The 20,350-nt window shown below is 47.0% G+C and overlaps 2 protein-coding genes across 8 annotated transcripts in view; one reads left to right on the top strand and one right to left on the bottom strand.

Moving 5' to 3' along the window:
- Nucleotides 1-14,761, top strand: part of INSYN2A (inhibitory synaptic factor 2A) — a 59,382-nt gene extending 44,621 nt beyond the window's left edge. For all 3 annotated transcript variants that reach the window (XM_045439234.1, XM_045439232.1, XM_045439233.1), the window contains one exon: nt 12,147-14,761. In XM_045439234.1, coding sequence (XP_045295190.1) covers nt 12,147-12,330 — 184 coding nt within the window. In that variant the 3' untranslated portion in view covers nt 12,331-14,761. The remainder of the gene's footprint in view (nt 1-12,146) is intronic.
- DOCK1 (dedicator of cytokinesis 1) overlaps nt 1-20,350 on the bottom strand; it is a 531,830-nt gene that overhangs the window by 297,320 nt on the left and 214,160 nt on the right. The window lies entirely within an intron of this gene.

Below are 20,350 nucleotides of genomic sequence, written 5' to 3'. Positions count from 1 at the left end.
TGGTCTGGTTCTTGGAAGACTTACATCTCTCTGCGTCTGCCCTGATGGCTGACAGTTGTTGATACACCTTGATTCGTAACTTCCCTATCACAGGGTTCCCTTTTGTCAAAAAGAAAGGGGAGCAAGGGGAAATTCGCCGGGTGATGTCTCAGTTTTCAGTCAGGCCTATGACTTCATCCTCAAATGTCAAATGCTTCATGAAGAATGGAGGTTTCTTTGGTGGAACAGCATTCAGAACTCGTTAGTCCTTTTGCAAGAGAAAGCACCTGTCTGGGGGAGCCCGCAGCATTACACAGCCACATCATCCCAGAAGTACAGGCGCAAAGTGAGCCAGAGAGAGTGCCCAGATTTCATAGGCTTTAGGATTTAAGTCCATTTCTTCTCACCGAGGAAACCTGCAAACAAGTCCTCCTTCAATTCCTGCACACTGCTCTATAGAGACAGGGTCCTGTCCCCAAGGGTCAAGTTAGCTCAAGGTCAAGGCCCTTGCAGTTGGTTCCAAGCGTTGTTCTTGCGGGTGGTTCCAAGCTCTCAGATCCTAGACTTCGGGAATATTCCTAGGAGTCCCCATACCACCATCCTGGCCACTCTTCTTGGCCTTTTCCCATAGGATGCCTAGAGCACCTCGAGATCGAACACGTTAAAGGAGTTTCAAACTAAAGAAATTTTTAAATGCCAAAAGACTGCGGTTATCCCAGGAACTGGTAGAACACAAGCGGCCATCATAGCTGCCATATGCACATGTTGCAATTTGTCATACCTGTTCCCTGGCAAGCAGAGAGCCCTGGAAGCCGATGAATTTGACCCCACCTGTCTTGCATTTACACTTGAAACCCAATTCCCCTCTCTGAGCAGCATAAGAACCCACCCTGTTTCCAATAGCAGTTGGCCCGGGGAGCTGCAAAGGGTGCCGTGTTCAAGACCTGGCTGCCTGCCGTTTCATCAACACGGTCCTGTAATAAATGTGTACCTTTGCCACAAGCAGCGGTACATATTTCTCTGTAACAAATAAGTCTGTCGTGGAAATACACAGGACTTGGAAGAAACGTCAAAAGGACAAAAGGTCCTGAAGCAATTTCAGGGAGAAAAGATACCAGTACCACAAGCCAGAGGTTGGCAACGTGAGCCTGCCAGAGCCTGCTGCTTAGGCACCGGGGCGCCCCAGAGGTCGGGGCTGAACCCTGACCCCCTCTCTTGGGAGGGGTGTCCGACAAATCTCTATATCACGTGGGACAGCACGAAGGGATCAGGTAGGTCCCTTCCGGCTCTGAAAGCTCGTTGAGTCAGGGATTTCCAAGTGATTTACAGCAGCAGTGAGTCTGAGCTTCCACGGAAAGTATCCATGGGAGGAAAAGTGTGGACAGTCACAAGGCATTTCTCACCCAAGGAATGTCCGTTCCTGCATTGGCAAATCGATTTATGCACAGCCGAACCACCATTCTTAGGCAGCGAATTGACTGCCCTGCTCGCTCCAGTCCACTGAAACCCCAAACATCAGAAGTAGTATTTCCCATAACTGGGGATTTGGAGGTGGCTGACATGATTACAGTTTTTCCTAAGATGACATCCCCTGGATTGTGATCTGGACCAATTATGAAATTCTAATTAAAGACCGTCTCGGCATGAACAAAGATTAAAAGAGATACAAGTTTCAGGTTTCTTTAGCAAAACTTTTCTGGCGAATCATCCGTATTTCCTGTCACAATACGCTGTAATTATTTCAGAAAATGTTTTAGAGATAAATTACTAATATAATCTTTGCTCAAAAGCAGTTCAAAATCCTTTGTACCCAGCCTATCTTGGTAATTCTCTAGTCAGACAAATCTGCTGAGTCACCCTCCTGATGATTCACCTTTTGTTCAGATTGTGTTTCAGGAAGGAACAATGAAATACACCATTTCCCTCCCTCACTGAAGTGGTTAATTTCTAAAATAATACCACAACAAAATGGCTTGAATTCAGATTTGTACATTTTTATGAAAATAGCATGTGCCAAACTCAATTCCGAAGCTTTTGGGAATGAAAGCAAGATTTAAAAGGTAATAATGATGCTGATTCCAGATTCATTAAATAGCATCTCTACCAGAATTTAAATTTTTCCTGTAAGTGTTAGAAGTCTCACCATTAGTTGCAAGACCTGAGGCCACTGTACCCTCTAGGAAGATACTGCCCACACCTGCTCCATTTCTGTACATCAAGGCCACCACACAGTTGGCCTCCAGGGACACTAATTACGTGAGGGAGCAGTCGGGAGGCAGGAATATGGATGGATAGGAATGCCGGAAGTCTGCTTTGTTTTCAACACCAATGAGGGAGGGATCTTGCAGAATTTCATGTTGTCTGTGTCCTAATTTTGTCATTTGATATGATCCATTGATGGTCAACAATGGGCGGGATTTCAAACCACTATTTTGGTAAAATACCCAAGCCCTTTCCATTGGATGCTTATACGCATTTCTGCAGCAACCATTTCCACGGGACTCCTAGGAAACGACAGGCTCCACCCCAGTCACTGGGAGCTGGAAAGGAGTCTGTAACCTGGCTGAAGATAAACCCACGCACACCCCCTAGGGTAAGACTTGCAACAACAGAGCTCTGACAAAGGGGAACCTCCTTGTGCCACAGATACAAGGAAGAAAGATAAGAAGGAGCTGAAGGAAGCTGGGATGTTCCACCTGGGAGGGGGCCGACTCAGAGGAGGCAGGATCATCTTGGAAGGACACCATGTTGAGGAGGGTTCAGATGTGTGCTACAGAGCCGGCTTCTCTGACTGCAGAGTCGGGAACAACCAGCAGGAACTAGGGAGAGAAACAGCCAGTGCTTCCCCAAAGATGGAGGGAGATGCCTCGCTGCTCATGCACACTCATCTTTACAGCAGCTGGGAACTTTCGAGTACCTTGCAATCTCTGACTGCTCATCAAGTACGCAGTTCTCGAATTCTGCACGAATTCTCGAATCGTTTCCTTTCCAAAACGACAGGAGGATTTCAGGAAAGAGGAGTAAGTTTAGCCTTCCATGAGACCGGAGGAGGAACTCACACAATTAATGGGTGGCATTCTCTCAAATCATCCTTGGTAATTCATAGCATCGCCAATAAGAGCGCCACATTTGGGGATGCAGAGTTTCCAGATGAGATCGTGCACGGAGATTTTACTGATTCCGGTGTAGTGCACAAAGTGCAAAGAGCTGGTGAGGGTGACGCATGATCAGGACAGCCACCAGCACAGTAAGCTTCATAACTAATGAAGTCTTATTGTGAAGAGAGGTAATTGCATTTGTATGCATAAATGGTGCCAAATCTAGCCTGTCCAGAGCCCACTTGGAGTGGAATCTCTACAGCCTTTGTCATTTAGTGATTATCTCTTAGTGGAAGTGCTCTGTCCAGTCCTGCTCTAATTACTGCCACTTGGTGTAGATTCAGTTCTTTAACAACATGAACTGATGTGGAGGAAATTAGCCTTTTGTCTAATATTTAGCGCTCTGTTCTTAGTATTTACGGTGAATGATGGGCTAGGAGGAAGATGACAGAAAGGAGTCCCTGGATAATACCTTGCGCAGTGAGAGTCTGGCATGAGGAAGTATTTTTTTGATACAGTAAATTAAAAGTCAGAAAAAAAGATTTAACGGACCTCAGAATTCTCCTTGGAAATTCCCAAAGCCAATAATGCAAGTGTTTTCTATTCTATCAGAATTTTAAAAGTATATGATTTCTCCCACCTCCTCCCAACATATATGGATTTGGGTTTTTGTAATAGTTAGTAATACCTTAATTCTAAAATGCAACTCTGATACAGAGTAGATGCTGGAAAACCGAAAACTGATTACTGATCTCAAAGTACTGTTTGTAAAGCAATCAGTTAAAATCTACTTAGCAGAGAAAGGCTGATTATATTGATAACCCTTCCCTTAAAACTCTCACCTTTGGTTATGCCCAAAGGGAATAGTTAAGGAGGCATTCACTGATGTCCAAAACTGCTGGGGGGAGGGGAGGGGGGAGTACAGGGGAGGGGGGGGGGAAGGTTGCACTGTCAATATCATGAGAAAATAGATGTAACTCATTTTTATATGAATATGGAAATTTTTCTAGGGGCTCAATGTAGGACTGGGTCCCTACCACAATGCCCTGAGTTAGATCCTTTGAAATCCCATGGGGAACACAGTGACTAGAAAAGACAGTGGTTGCTAGGGCCATACAGCTCACTCAGCTCTCCCATCAGTCATCCTGAAAGAGCTCCTCGCTTACACATAGCATCCCTGGAGATACACTGGGGAGCCTGGGGTTTACATGGCCACTGGTAACACCAGAGGACACGTACAAAGAGACAATGGTTCTGGCCTGTGCTATGAGACTATCATTAATTCCTATCAGTGCAGATAGCATTCCTTAGCTCAGATCTGAAATGAGAGAGCTCCATGGAGCATCTAGAATTCGAGTCCTGGGTTGGTGGTGGCGGGGGGGGGGGGGGGGGGGGGGTCAGGTTCCTTTGCACACTACCTCCAGCACTGTGACCTCAGGAAGTCATTTGTCTCTCCGGGCAGACAGGTGCCCATCTTTAAAATGATAAGAGCAGATGAGGTGATGGCCAAGATAATGGCCAACCTCAGTCTGGTCACCTAATGTTCCCCGTCCCCCGCCCCCAGCACCTGCCAGACTCACTATAACCAATTCTGGGGAGTGCCATGTCTTCTCATCTTAACTGTAGTTACAATACACTTCCTGCCCAAAGACAAAACACTCATGCTCCTCATTGAAGCCAGGGACAGCAGCATGTTGGCAGGTTACATTTCATCATTACTGTTCCCTTGTAATTACAATGTATGATCTCTGCGGCTTGCTGGGCATGTGGTGTAAGATATGCTTAATACACATCCGAAGTCTCGTTAGTGATCTGGTCCCTTTCTGACTCGAGAAATTATTATGGGTAGAGGTTATAAATAGGGCTGAGTCTTTACACTTTGACCTCTCTGGGGTCAAATTTGTGAGAGGCTAAAACATGGTTCCTTGATCCTGGTGCATCTGGCCAGCCCATAAATTCGGACACTTTGATTAAGACCTAGGTGCAAGACCAGTATTTGTACTCCAAAGGAAGTCATAGCTAAGATGGAGATTGAGGACAGAACTCAGCCCAGCACCAAGGAAGAGGGCTATTCTCCAGTATAGTCAAGATAAAGAACCACTCAGAACAGTCATTGTCTAACAATAACTTTGGCGATCATCGTATAATTATAGCAGGAAAACAGACTAGTGTTTTTAGTTTTTACAACTGTAATAATTTCCTTGCCATAGTGTACCAGGAAAGGAGGGGGGGAGATCTTATAGTTTAGGGATTAATATTATTGAATACTTCTCTACTTCTGGTATTTTACATCTTATAGTGATTCTATAAACTTGGCTTATGCACCTACTATGTGAAATAATGGTGAGGGAAGGATCCAAAGTTATGATGAGTCATTTCTATGTTCAAAGGGTTAAAAAGCTGGCAATATAAATTATTAATATTTGAATCTATTGGCATGGGACTGACAGAGAATATATAATATAGGTATATTAACACATAAACATATTTTGTATATATTCATTTAGATGACAGATTATAAATGTAAAATAAAAAACAGAACAGTAGCATTCTGTAGAGGTCAGAAGTGAGGGGATCTGGATTGAGTTCATAGTATTTCAATTCAGAAGCAAAACATGTTCTGAGCTTGACACTGTATTAAATACACCTCAGACATAAGAGGAATTAAATAGGGTCTGTCCCTCAATGAGTTCAAAGTCATGAGAGAAAAACAGCTACAATCCAATGTGAAATGGACATGCTCTAGTAAAAATGCAGAGACAACGATGCCTGAGGGGCAGCTTGTTCCACATGAGTTTGGACAGGAAGGAGGGTGGGCAGATGTGGTTATTCTGGAAATCCCACAGAAAGAAGAGGTGTCATATAGCTAGGCTGAAGGATGAGCAGGACTTTGCCAAGGAGTTTCAGGATTTCTGAAGGTGACTATGGAAGGTTACTGAGAAATGCGTTAGGGAGAGGAGAGAGGGGTGTAGAGGAGTAGGAAACAGAGGGAGGGGAGAGGGAGGCGGGAGAGAAGGGGGAGAGAGAGAGAGGGAGAAAGAGGGAGAAGAAACAGAGGGAGGGGAGAAGAGGAAGAGAGAAGAGAAGGAAGTCGAGACAGAAGGGAGACAGGGAGGCAGAGAAGAGAAAGAAAGCCCACTGCTTGGCAGTTTCAATGGTCAGAGGAAAAACTTCTCAAGGTCTCAACAAGGGTAGTGGATGTAGGATGCTGAGGGCAAATCCACTGACCCAGCTGGTGGGATCAAGCAGAAAGGACTAGTGAAGCTTGATGGCAAGGTGTGTGGCTTTGGTCACCTGGATGAATGCTGGCTGTAGGCTGTGTTTGAAAGGAAAAGACAATAGGCTGGAGGAAAGATTTGATTTTGGACATGCTGGATGTATGATGCCCGCAGATATTCAAGTGGCAATGCGCTTGGGAGAGTACGGTGGCTATTTTGGGTCCGGGTTCTTCAACTACCTGGAGGTGTGGCCAGGGTAGTGTATGGAAACCAAGGCCCAGGAGGAAGAGACTTCCTAAATTCTCCCAGCTGGCAAGGGACACAGCCAGTCTGAAAACTCAGAGCCTAACCTTGGGCTCCCTCCGAACAACACCGGCGTTGTCCATGGTGCTGATAGGGAGTTTACAGATTCTAGCTATATACGTAAAGCATGGCACTTTGGGGAACATGATCTGTCCCATCCAGATCTACACAGCAAGAGCCAGCACACATCCTGATGACTGTGTTTCTCTGCACTCGAGGTTGTGCCATGGAACGTCCACGTGGTGGAAGAGCGCATGTCCACCACCGTTTCGCAGCCCAGCAAGCTCAGGTCCCCCAAGGGGAGATGATTTACCCACAGTGGCGGAGCGCAAGTCAGTCAGAGCCACAGATAGCAAAGGGGACTCTGCGATCTCATTCAGGGAGAATTAAAAACAGACGCTTCTGCTCTGCAGTCTACGGAGCCTGCCGACGTTGCTGAGGCTGGAGAAATCCGAGATTTCAGGTTTTCCTCCACTCCAGAAAACACAAATGCTTGGGAGCCAAACTCACTTGCTTTCAACTCCTAACTGCTCCACACAGAGGACTGAAGAAAGGGATGTTTTAACTATGTTCCCCTTAAATTAACTTGAGGAGTTGGCGACAGTGTGCTAAAGAAACCATGGCGAGGTCCAAGTATTTATAGGAGCATCAGACAAGCAGAGCACCGACTGGAGAAGCTACAACCACACTCCTCTGCACAGGGAGTGGGGGGAGAGGTGTTACTACAAAGCTTAGCAGAGTCTCCAGGAAGAAAACAAAGCTTGGGTGCCAGCTGACGGAGCAGCCTAAGATTTAGGATACACTTTTGTTTCTTTGGAAATGTACAGAATAATAATATTTAAGAAAAGCCCCTATAGTTAAATTTTTCGTTTTTAAAAAAAAATTTTTTAATGTTTATTTATTTTGAGAGAGAGAGCAAGAGACAGAGCATGACCAGGGAAGGGCAGAGAGAAAGGGAGACACAGAATCTGAAGTAGGCTCCAGGCTCTGGGCTGGAGAGCCTGACACGTGTCAGCACAGAGCCTGACACGGGGCTCGAACTCACAAACCATGAGATCGTGAACTGAGCCAACGTCAGATGCTTAACCTGACTGAGCCACCCAGGTGCCCCCAAAACTTGCACTTTTAAAAGATTAACCAAAGAAGTTGACTCGACAGCCCGTTGCTTTAATCATTTATCACAGTGGGTCACGTGGAGTAGGGCACGTGGCTTCACGAAGGCCTGTGCTGTTGCGTGATTCTGTTCACGTGGAGTTCTCAACACAAAGCCTTTGGTGAAATGGTTCGATTGTCTGGCGGGAGAAGGGGAAGCAGGCAGGGAATGGAGAAGTGTCAAGGTAAATAACAGCAGCTCCTGGGGACTTATGTCTTGGACACAGCCCCAGGACTTCGGGGCACTCTGTCTTACCCAGCACAATCTGCAGTCTGGGTTTTGCTCAAGCATGAAAGGCGAGAACACCTAGCACAGGTAAGGCTGGCCTGGCCACAGCCCCTTCACATTCATGCTTTGGAGCTCAAGAATCAGAACTTTTTCCAGACTGCTCATCCTCCTGACAGACAGCATTCTGCATGACCTACATCTCCCCATGACAGTGCATCACGAACACCAGATCCTGCCTGCAGGAGATGGGTGGCAGTTCCAACAGCCTCCTGCTTCATGTGTACTGATGGGCACACAGACCCCAGCGGGTGCAGAGAGCGGTGGAAACCCCCAGCAGAGTCCACGGACCTGGACTACGAGGTCTACAGCCCGAACTTGGAATACAAACGTCTCCATCTACTCGTTCCACCAGGGTTATGTCTCCGAGCCGGAACCACTGCAGGGAAGCAGGACTAAACTGGACAGTGGAGGCCGGTCACCCTCAACAAGGTGGAAAACACCACCCAGACCTCCACCTGTGGCCCAGGCCTTCCTCCAGCCCATACGAGGAATGAAACCCTACTCCTGAGCTCCCCTGAGCAGAGCACGGGAACAGCTGAGCACTCACGAGCGCCTAGGGACCCCGTCCATCCTTTCCAAGATCTTCAGACAGACTCTTCCAGAAAAAGAGAAGTAGGGTCTGAAAGTGTGGGGCCCAGCTCCAAAAGGATCCTTGTGTGTGTTGCAGAAGATGTTTCCTTATCTTCTTTGATTATGTTCTGACAGAATGGAGACAGGCAGATTCCACTTGGAGCGGGCTCCACGGCGGGACCCCCAGGAGAAGCCCTGTTGGTCTGTGGCAAGGAGTGGGCTCAGGGTGGGAGGAGAGAGGGGGCAGGGGGCACGGGCCACGTGACTCAACCAGAAGAGCCCAGGGCAGCTAGGACTAAAGCGGAGGTGACTTTGTCTTTTAAGGCTCTGCACTCACTTGTCAATTCAGTAAGTATTATGTAGTCAACTGCCATGATCCAGGCTCTACTGTGGGTGCTGGGAACAGGGGATGGGACAACATTCCCCCAGTCCCTGCACCTGCATTTGGGGGACAAAGGCAAAATAATCAGGAAACAAATAAGTAAGTATTCGTGGTGAGGGCAGAGAGGGTGAAAAGAAAGGAGCGGTGGGAGGGACCTGTCGGAGGCGGCTGGAGAAGGGGGACGAGGAGTGGCCAGCTATGCCAGGGCCAGGCGGGGAGAAAGTAAGAGCCACGAAGACAACAGCAATGTCTTCAGCAGTGGTGACCACACCCGCACCACGGGGTCTGCCAGGCAGCCACAGGGCCCCATCCCCACATCCAGTGTCACTCAGGGCACTGCCTCTCCCGCAGGCACAGGATAACTGAATAACTCGCAGGGTTGGGGTCTGTGCGCAGAGTCCGAGGGCCCGATGTCCACTGGTGGCTTCTGTCCAAGTCCTCTGCTCCAGACAGGACAGCAGGTGCTGCTTCCCTCTGGCCATTTGGCTAAGACTGAAGGGACCTCTGCTGTATGTCAGCCACAGTTGGCCAGACTACCAACCTTCAGACACTGCCCTCTCCAGTCAGTTGTCTGCCTCAGATCAACCCGGTGACTTGGCGTGTTCCTTCCACAATGACAAAAGGCCCCCAGGGGACAACAGGGCACACGGTACTACGCATCATGTGTCTGATAGCCAGGGCACACCGTTCCACAGGCAGACGCACTGCCATGTGTGAGTGACGGCGGGGGGGCGGGGAGGGGGGCACGGCTCAAGGTCACTGCCGGTCTCATGGCAGGCCTTCCCAGGGGGCATGTGTGCCATACACCCTCCCTCCATAAAGAAGCCGGCTCTAGCTCCTGCTCCTGAGGGCAGCTTCTCAGTAATGGGGGAGGGCAAACAGGAATCAACTCGACAGATAGAGTCGAGTCATTTTGTTAACAAGAACTCAGATTAGATTACTCTGTGATTACATGGTTCCGCGGTGTGATAAATTGGTTAATAACAGGATTCCCAATGTAGCTGCTTAATGGGAATTCAATAATTAGAGGTACCCAGAACTGTACTGTCGGCCTAGGAAATGCTGGCACCCGCCTGACCATCTAATAACTCAAAACCTATCTGGGACTGTTGAAGTGGTTATGATCTGGAAGGCATGCTTTCAATACGAACCAAGCGCCTGATAAAATTACCCTTTTGTACCTAACACACCACGCTGGATACCACAGCATCTCACAAACTCAATTACAAGGTCCTTGTTTTCCTTGTTAAAGGTCCAAGCCAAAGAATTCTTTAATATCTATCTTTATCACTGCTCGCTCCTGTTCCCATTATGAAATTAGTGATCAACAGAGAATAAGGATTAACTAATATCCGAATTGCATCTTAGAGTTTAGGAAACTTTTTCACTGACTTTTCTTTGGGGGACGCGGGTGGAAATCCTTACCAGAAGGCAGTGAAATTGTCAGGGCAGTAATTATTGTACTCCTTGAAGGAAAGGACACTGAACCTGGAGATAGAGAAGCAGGCACCTGTCGAAGCCAGCACAGCCCCCGCAGCAACAAGAGGAAAAGGCAGGATGCTGGGCCTGTTCTTCCGACCACGCCACATAACTGCAGATTTGCACTTCCCACAACTGCCCTTAAGAGGGACTGTGCCTCCATTATCCCATGTTCTAGATTAGCAAGGCACGAGTTCACGAGCTTCCCTCCTCCTTCCCATAAACAGCACCGTAACTCAAAAAGGCCCTTTGAAATGAAGGGGGCGAAGAATTCTTGCGTTGGGCGCAGGGGTTATTAACTAGCCATAAACTTCTCTGACAATATTTTTAATTTTTCCAGTAGTACTAGTATAGTCTTTGATGCTAAGAAAAATGGAGCAGTGGATTTAAAACATAAAATGGTCCATTAGATGGGTCTTGAACTTGTTTTTAAAACTCCAGATAATACAGCTTTGCTGTTTTGTCTTTCCAAAATGTCAAAATTTGGCTAGGATTAATGCCTCTCTAAATCAATAGGATTTCATGTTTGTAAATGGTTTACGGCTCCACTGGATATACAATGTTATGAGCTCATGTATTATCATCACCACGGAGCCTTTACTGAAATCTACTGACATTTAGTCAGCATCCAGACCAGACATGAAGGAGCACAGAGCATAATTCTCTAGAAGCCGGCGCCCACATGCAAATAATCAGGGTACAGGGGTGGAGAGAAGGGAGACAAGGCTCATCACTCCTGGGACCATCACAGAAAAGTGTGGACCAGGGCATCCTATCCCAAAGGCCAAGGGGATAACCTAGAAACTAGTGGGGAGATCAACAATGGGTTTTCCAAAGCCATGAAGAGAAGCGAGGACTCCAGGCAGGCTGTGGGGAAATTTCATAAGAAAAAATTGCCTTCAGTCCTGTCATTCTAACGCAAACATCATCACCACTGCCCAAGGTCCCTCCACATGGCTACATGTCCACACACTCTGGCTTCAGCAATGTAATTACGATTGGGGTCATCGTCACCGAACAGCATGTTCTTGCCTGAAAACTGTCCTTGATCACAACTGAGTACCATTCAATGGCACTGACCCCACAAACACAGTTTTCCCCGAGGTTGGATATTGTGGCTCTCACGAGTCTGGTAGATGATGAGGTTTTGCAAAGAACATAAGCCAAGGTCATTTCATGCCACAGTTGCTTGAGGTGAGATCCATGGATTTCTCTAATCTTCTAGAAAAGGTATACGGGCAAAGGGCCTTCACGCCCCTGTTCTGTATGTGCTAGGACGGCCCCCGAACACTCCTACTTTTGTTCATCCATCTATCCCGTGAAGCATGTGTGTGCAGTCTCCAGACAAGCAAAAGGGTTATTCAGATGTCATCTTTTTCATTTCCACCAACACATTATCTACTCTGACACCAATGGAGTACCTTAATAAAACTTCAAAGACTCGCATCGAAAGCATGTAAGTGATTTTCAAGGAAAATGAACCTGAGATAGTTCAGTGACACAGAGCTACAATAGATCACAGCCGACTGCTCACTACCGAGCCGGAAAATCACATAATAAACATAATCCCAATGATCGTTACCCTCGTAGGATGGCACCGCATTTTGCTGTCACTAAGGGGGATCTTTGTATAGGGAAGATCACGCACTAAATTCTCCCCTCTCTCTTCTTCCCAGTGTGGAGCTGGACTTTAAGCAGCAAGAAGACAAGCTCCAGCCAGTTCTGAGGAAACTCCATCCTTTTGAGGAAACTCAGGTTGTACCTTCGCCTTACTCTCAGGAGCCCTACTCCGCAACTCCCAAGCAAAAATCCAAACCCGAATCTAAAAAGCATGGAAGATGGAAACTCTGGTTTCTTTAAAACTCATGGTGTTTGGAGTCTAAAGGCCGTCTTGAAAACCCACTGGAGTTAAGTAAATCCTTTTCCAAAACGAATAGGATGGAGTGAGCCTTGGCTGGCTCAGCGCTTCCCACTTCCCACCCTGCTTACCAAAAAGGCCTTTTGTACGAACAGATAATTAACAGAAGCAAGGTTGTACACGTCACACCTTGCCAGCTGTCGTCCGCAATTCGTGGATGTGGGAGGTAAGCTCTGAAATGAAGTTTATGTAGTCAGAGGGGATAGGTAAAAAAATTCTGTGCCCCCCCCCCAGATCGGCAAGTATTACGTCATCAGCCTGCGAGACGATGGGCTATCACTCTGTACACAGCTAAAACTCATAATTATTTTCAAGCCTTTCTTTCTTTTCTTCTTCTTCTTTTTTTTTTTTTTTTTTTGATACTGAGAAGAAAAAGCAAGCCTTATGTTTGCAAAGGACTTCATTTTTATGTTTAATTTTGCAAATAAGCAGGGGGCGAGTGCAATTTTCAGCACATCAAATTCCGGAGAAAGCACAATTTTTTCAAGTGGTCGGAGACCATAAATAATCTCTCAAATGTGACTATATGTATATTTGCCTTCATGTGCTGTAGCGCTAAGCCAAGTGACCACATCTCAGTGTCAGGTTGACACCTCAAACTTAGCATTCTGTTCATCTCCAGACCTGCCACATGTTTACTGCTCATTTTCCAAACGGCCAGCAGCCAGGAGTCCCCCAAAGTCAGGACATGCCTTTAATCACTGCAGTTGACAGGGTCAGAGCTATGGGACACTAAGCTTTCTTAGATCTCATTTTTAATCTTTGGGTACCCAAAGGCCAAACGATAAATTCTGGCAAGAATCTGAAAACACACATAGAGATACACGATGGATAGTACAGTCACCAATAAATCACGGGTGTTCTCTGCCACCGGAAAGCGTTTCTGTGGATCAATCTCTGAGACACCGTTCGTCACCCAAAGCGCAGCCAGACGTTTTATACAATCCGTTACGCTCTGTAACAAGTGTGGAAGACCTGACCATCTCAAAGAGAAACCGCGTGTTTAGTTTAGCTGCTGCCAACCGACAAACTTAGCGTCGCCTGCATCGAACCTATTAGTCAGTTGTACTAAATGACATACCTAGGGGAAAGCTGTGAATCAAATGTTTTTAGGTATTTTTTAAATAAACAGTGACACTGAGAGTCCTCTTTTGATTACACATTGCAATATAAATCTTAGTTCCTTTATTTTTTCACTCATTATTTTGCACCTTTGCAAGTATCTTTTTTATAGAAATCAAAAGCCCCTGGTCTAGGAATGACTGGTCTGTCAATTTTCTGCTTTTCACAAGAGGAAGTAGGGATCTTATTTTGCCTTTTTCTGTACAACGGAACTTTCGAATAGTGGTGTGAACGTACAAGAAAACCTAGTCTTCAAGTTTCTGTCCAGAAGTTTCCCATCCGATCTAATGCTGGCATGCACACCTCATTGATTAGATGCCAAAAACAAAGTGGCGACCCTTGGTAAGAGGATCTCTACCTACATTTCTCACGGGAGCTATTTCTTGCTGTGCATTTTCCTCCTGATTCAACAGCAAATTTATTTTAGTTCTAAGTGTTTCGATTCTACAGGGACCTAGTGATCAGCAATCAGACCTGGACCGGATAACAATGAAGCGTGTGTCACGTAAGCATTCTTTGGGATTGCTCACACTATGCTGCGGAGGTAGCCTTTAAAAAAAACACACGCATCTCCCGTGGAAACATTATGTGAGGGTGGAAATCCTTGAATGCCAGTAAACAGAATTGAGAAATATTTTTGGGCAAGGAAATGGACAGGCACATTGATCCCGTACCATGAAGGAAGCATAATTGTTTCATGTAGACAAAAACTAAAAAAAAAGAAAAATGTGTTTCATGTATTTTATACTGTTTTTAACTAAAGTTATAAAAATGTTTGCAACAAGTTATACCCCCTTGTGTTTTACAAATCCCGACTATCTCGGGGAACTGAAATAAGGGTGTTAGTGGCTTTCTGACGAGTGTTATAAATCCATCTCAACAAGAGGGCATCCTAGTAAACAGAATGGCATCACTGTTTGAAAGCAGTCTAGACCAAAAAAGAAAAAAAAAATTAAAATGTTCAGAGTCAAGAAGGAAATTGAAGATAAACCCTATTTAAAAATAAAACTATCTTCAGAAGAGAAAGAAATATTTTCAAAATCATTTCATAGTTTAATTGCAATGTGTCACTACCAGATGCTGATTCTTCTCTTAGAAAGAGTTAAGTAAAAACTTTGATACAAAACCAAGGTAAAAAGTACAGTGTTCCCTCATATGTAGATGTACACACGGCATTACGTATAGAGATTAAATTATTATACTTGTCACTAAGTTCTTTATTAATTTTTAAATAAAAAAAATCAAAGGTAATGTTTTGTGTGGATATTGAACTTATTTCATGGTCTCAGTAATTTGGGAAAATAGAAGTGATCCATGAAAATAACAATAAGGGAAGGATGCTGGGGCTGCAAAAAACTTCCTCTAGCCTTCAGGAAGGGAGACAACCATCGGGCAAGTGCAGGCTCCCCAGGCCTGGCTGGGAGGGGGCAGGGCTGACGTGTAGCTCGGGCCGGGCTTTCCAGATCATGGACTCTGGCGAGGGCTTCAGCCACCAGGAGAACAGGAAGACTTTTTAAGGGCACAAAGCACCTCCTGGTAGGATCTGACTAACTCGTGTCTAATTTTTAAAACACCTCAGAGGGACCAGTGAACTCATCGGTCTTTCCATGCCAAATCCTTCAACGGTCCCGTGGAGACAGCTTCTCTCCAAATCAGCCACCAAGCAGGTCCCTAGTCCCAGGGGATCGGCCATCTCCTTCTTTTCCTCTTCTCTGGGGGTGGGTGAAAGATCTCCACCTCGCCACCCTGGCAGAGACACAAGGGAGAGGTCCCCACCCTTTTCCCACTGTCTATAAGGGCAGAGGCCACCGGCAAGGACGGTAGGACCCCTGAAGGCTGAGACGGAGGCCCTCCTGCCCTCACACACTCACCAGCGAAAAGAAAGGATGGGTGGGACCCACGTGCGTGTGAAGGAAGACACGGTGCACCAGCCAGGAGCACCTGGGGAGACGCTTCGGGTCACACTCTTCAACCCTTCAAACCACACCCTTTAACTGGGGTTGCCACAGAGGTCCCCTCTTACAAACAAGCACATACAGCAAAGGATGTTCTGCCTCATAGGTACTTCCAGACTGACTGGTGTGTGACCGGCCTCCAGGGAGAGGTCCTGGGGCCCCTGCCTCTGCTCTCTGGATCGCAAGCCCTCCCCCCGCCCCAGCAGAGTGTAAATGGAGAGGAAATCAAGGTGTGGGAAAACCCTTTTCCTCTGCAAAGGATGGAGGATGTGGGCAGGAGTTTCCCACACTTCCGTGGGGCTCCCGAGGTGTCCATTGCCGTGGAGACCTGAGGTGGGGCGTAAATGCTGTCTGAGCTCCTAAACCAGCGCCAGGCTGCCTCCAATCTCAGAAGCAACCATGCGCGTGCCCTGCAAAGCCATTCTCCCTCTGGTAGGATCGGAGGCAGAACTGAGGTACACAACCCTGCATTACAACTCAGACCACGCACACTCAAAACCAGGTGCCTGCTTTGTGCCTTTCGTAGAAGAGAGCAAGAACGAACCAACGAGAACCAGGTCGTGAATGTCTCCATCCCACGCCATCTGTAACAGCGCAGTGTGTTCATAAAGCCCACCGCGGGGGGAACGGACTCTTAGGGAGCGTTGTTATCAGCTGGTAAAATTTGACTTGATTACTAAGCAAGGCAGGCTTCACAGGCGCAGCGTCACCTAAAGATCACAGAGGCTGCTTTCCATACTAACATGTCTTCTTTGATCGGGAAAAACTCTGTCACCGGCACATTTGGCATGAGATAGGTGTGTGACCAATCTCTTTCCCGGAGAAGCTACAGGATTCAGAAATCGAGTTCCGTTTTGTCAACTGGGGTTAACTGATGCTAACGCTATAGTCGTGCTACAATGCGCAGCACACGTTCCGGGAGGCGAGAAGGTCTTGCGAAAGCAGCATACGGCCTTGTAACTGTACGTACTGACTTAAGACACCTTCGTGGTTTAGTACGATATGCAAAAGAGAGCACAGCATATTGTATCCAGGCAGTGGTGTGGCGTTTGTCTCCTCCCCAGTACATCCAGGCAGTGACCAACCTGGAAAACACACTAGAAATGTGAGAAAGGCAGAAAGAACTCCTGTGCCGATTCCGAAGGAAAACAAATATATATATTAAGCCGTCGTGGCTCACATGCGCAAGCACGTTAGGGCGTGCCTTTGCTAAAAGCCACAGGTCTTTCAAGTAGATTGATCAGCACACATACAATTAGAGACCCTTTTTACGACACTCGTATAGAAGAGCCAGACACTCTCCATTTGAAACTTTTATAATGTTATTACTTTCTTTTGAAGAATAGAATTATTCAAAAAGCACACCGACACAACTCCAGTAGAATAAACAGCGCAAAAACGAAATGTTCATGCATGGACACATAACACATCTCGGTGCAAATATTTGGTCAGGAGTCTTGGTCAAAGGGCTCTCTTGGCTGGCAGGCCAGTTCCATTCTTCTCTTTTCCAAGTAAAGAAGCATGTCAGGTCAGAGAAAGCGCTGGGTTCTCACTACCAACATCTCCCCCACCAGCGACACTGCTCTCGTGATGCAATGCACCCCCGCCCCATCGGCGTCCCCCAAGGCTGCGCTCAGCGTGGAGACAGCAGAACGTCCTCACTTGAGTGTAGTGAGTCAGGAGGTGCTGGTCAAAGGAGCGAGCAGATGATGGAGATGGCCTCTTTCCCTTTCCTAAGCCTACATGGAGAATTTTCCAGGGGAATCCTTCTTGAGGAGAGGCACATTTTCATTTTAGTGAATGAGTGATTCCCGGTCTTCTGGTGGGTATCCAGGCTGCAGACAAATCCTTAAAAGTCCTTCTCACTCAATTACATTTTTAAAGTCCCCATTAACAGAATGTAAATCTTATCACATGGTAGAGGCACCTAACATCACAGGAGAAGGCACAACTGATCTCTCAACCCAGCTTTGCGTACAAGTGCTTCTTCCAGCAGAGACACATGCGTATGGGGGGAGGGGACAGGGGAGGGGGTAGCAGGTCACCCCCAGAAGGCTGGCCATGCCATCTGCCCACGGGACAAGAGCAGTGAACCCAGCATGACTCCGAACCTGCCCCGAACCACATACCATGACTAAGAACACCACCTAACACTAAGGGCCTCAGGAATTTCCAAAAAGGAAGAGAAAACCCAAATCTGAAATCAGACACTATAGAACTAAGCATTTCACTCAATTATTCCACAGTATCAGGGGCACCTGGGGGGTGCAGTCACGTGAGGGTCGGACTTCTGCTCAGGATCTCAAGGTTCATGAGTTCGAGCCCCACGTCGGGCTCTCTGCTGTCAGCACGGAGCCCACTTCAGGTCCTCTGTCCCTCTCTCTCTGTCCCTCCCCTGCTTGCACGCTCTCTCGCGCTCTCAAAAATAAATAAGCACTAAAAAAAATTATTCTACGGTGGCAGACCACATTGGAATAACGATAAAATGGGATCTTCCTTCTGTGGCATGGTGACTACAAGCCTTCTGGGTTAGGACCTGTTTCCAGCATCCGTAAGATCTACGATTCTATACTCGCCAGATGCAATTTTATTTGTTAAAAAAGTATGACGCTTAGGGTCAGGGCACATCTATGTGTGAGATGTGTTCCAACAGTTCATTCCACATCGAATGCTGAAAGGTATAAAATGAACTAAGACAAATGATACACAATCAGCTGTACGGTATTGAGCAAATACTACAGACACGGATAAAAGAAAAGGCTCACACTGCACGTCCCTGCTTATCCAATTACACAGGGAGTTCTGCATTTCTCAAGTCCGCACATAAACAGACGGGAAAATGGTCAGCCTGCAACAGCATTCCCAACTAAACACTCCGACGCGAACAGAGGCCACGTTCTCAGTATTACTGTTGACGATACTGTGGAATAAACCATGAGGTGAAGCATAACTATTCATTAATTTTTAAATCCATTTCCAGTGATTATTCAGAATCTTGAAGCTAATTCCTAGTTGCACGGTTTCCATTCCATTTATGCAAACCGAAGTAGCAAGCGCATAAGGACGGAAATGCCTGTGTTACGGTGGAAGGTTACAGCTGACACACAACAGACCTGTAGACCACTGTCTGCTCTCCTTCTCTGGAAGGTCCACTGATGATGTTTTTTGCCCCCCTCGTCAGGGACATTTTTCCCCCCAGATCTTCCTCTAATCTAAATTCACAGGGCAACCACACTGACATTAAGAAGTTAATGCATAAATCTACATCTGAGCAAATTGGAAAAGCAAGGTCGGGCTCTCTGAGCAGGGCAGCATCTCTGTCTTCCCCCTCTGTGGACAGCACAAGGGCTCCTGGTTCCTGGAAGACTTCAAGATCCTTCTAGGGGTGCCTGGGAGGGGCTCAGTCAGTCAAGCATCCAACTTCAGTTCAGGTCACGATCTCACAGTTTGTGAGTTTGAGCCCCGTGTCGGGCTCTCTGCTGTCACCACAGAGCCTGCTTGAGATCCTCTGTCCTCCTCTCTCTGTCCCTCCCCGTTCGCTCTCTCTCTCTCAAAAATAAATAAACAGTACAAAAAAGATCCTTCTCAACGACTCATTTTAAAAGGTCAGTGTCCTTCACGAAAACATCTCGATGCTGCTGTCACTCACCAAGTAATTACAGCTTACTCAGAATCTATTTTTTCGTTTGAGAGTCTTTCCCCTCGCAGCCTAGTTGGTTTTACAAAAGGGATCTCTGGATGCCTTTGATAGATACTGAAGATGTAGGAATTGGGAGGAGTCAGCTTAGGACCCAAGTCCCCTTCCTGCTTCTAGAGACTTCTGAAGGAGAAAGTGGGACGGTGGGGAAGGGGCCTGGATGTGGGCGGTTTGCTCTGCACCCCCATTCCCAGAGAGTGCCTTGAACCCCTCCTGAGTGCTCAGCAGGAACAGGACCCCAGCTGGGTAAGACAGCACAAGGTCCTCCCTGTCAGGCCCTCTCAGAACACGCAGGGGCTCTTCCTAAGGAACGCTCGAGGGTTCCTCAGAACACACAGGCTCCTCCACGCCCTTGGGGGAAAGGGCTCAACCCTCCCTTCCACCTCCAGGAGATCCTAGCATTTGGCCCAAAGAAATGACTGAAAGATGCTAAGTGGAGAGGTGCTTCCTCTGCTGAGCAGCTGCCTCCCTAACCTGGACGAAGACCCAGAAGCAACTCGTAGTCCCCTGTGATGCCCTCTGGCCATCACTGGGGTCAGCCCCACGAGTACCATTCTTACAGAACACACTAGGAGGACCAGCTGTGGCACCAAACCAGGGCACCAAATTACAGCTGCCACGCCAGCCACAGGATCTAGAACACTCCTTGTGTCTTTGCAGGACATTTTCTGCAGTGAGGTTGAGAAGTAAGTGAGAATCTCCCCACTAATTACACAGTGGCTGGCAGAGAAATACAGTAAAGCTTTGGATTGCAGATAACTTGTTCTGTGAGTGTTTCACAAGACGGGCAAACATTCCTAGTAAATTTTAACTTGATAAACGTGCAACGTCTTGCAATATGAGTAGGACATGGCACCGAACATCACATGATCACAAGTGATCCTCCGGTTCTTAAAATTTGCTTTGGTATATGGGTGCTTTGGATTACAAGCGTGTTCCCAGAACAAATTATGCTCGCAAACCAAGGTTTTACTGTAAGTGCTCAGTAACATGCCTCTATCACAACCACCACGATGAGCATCGTGCCTGAGATAAGAACTCCCCCAGAGGCACTGGGCCCACATGGTCTGGGAGAAGATGCCGCATGCCACGGCCTCTGTTCTACCCCCGCTAGATCCATTGGTTGAGCACGCCTCACAATCTCTCCACATTCCAAGCACTGTCCAAACTTGGCCAGTCATCCTTGCC

This window comes from Leopardus geoffroyi, chromosome D2 (genome assembly GCF_018350155.1).
Source record: "Leopardus geoffroyi isolate Oge1 chromosome D2, O.geoffroyi_Oge1_pat1.0, whole genome shotgun sequence".
Lineage (NCBI taxonomy): Eukaryota > Metazoa > Chordata > Mammalia > Carnivora > Felidae > Leopardus > Leopardus geoffroyi.
Note: the sequence above shows the minus strand (reverse complement) of the source record. Positions and strands in the feature narration are given on the sequence as shown.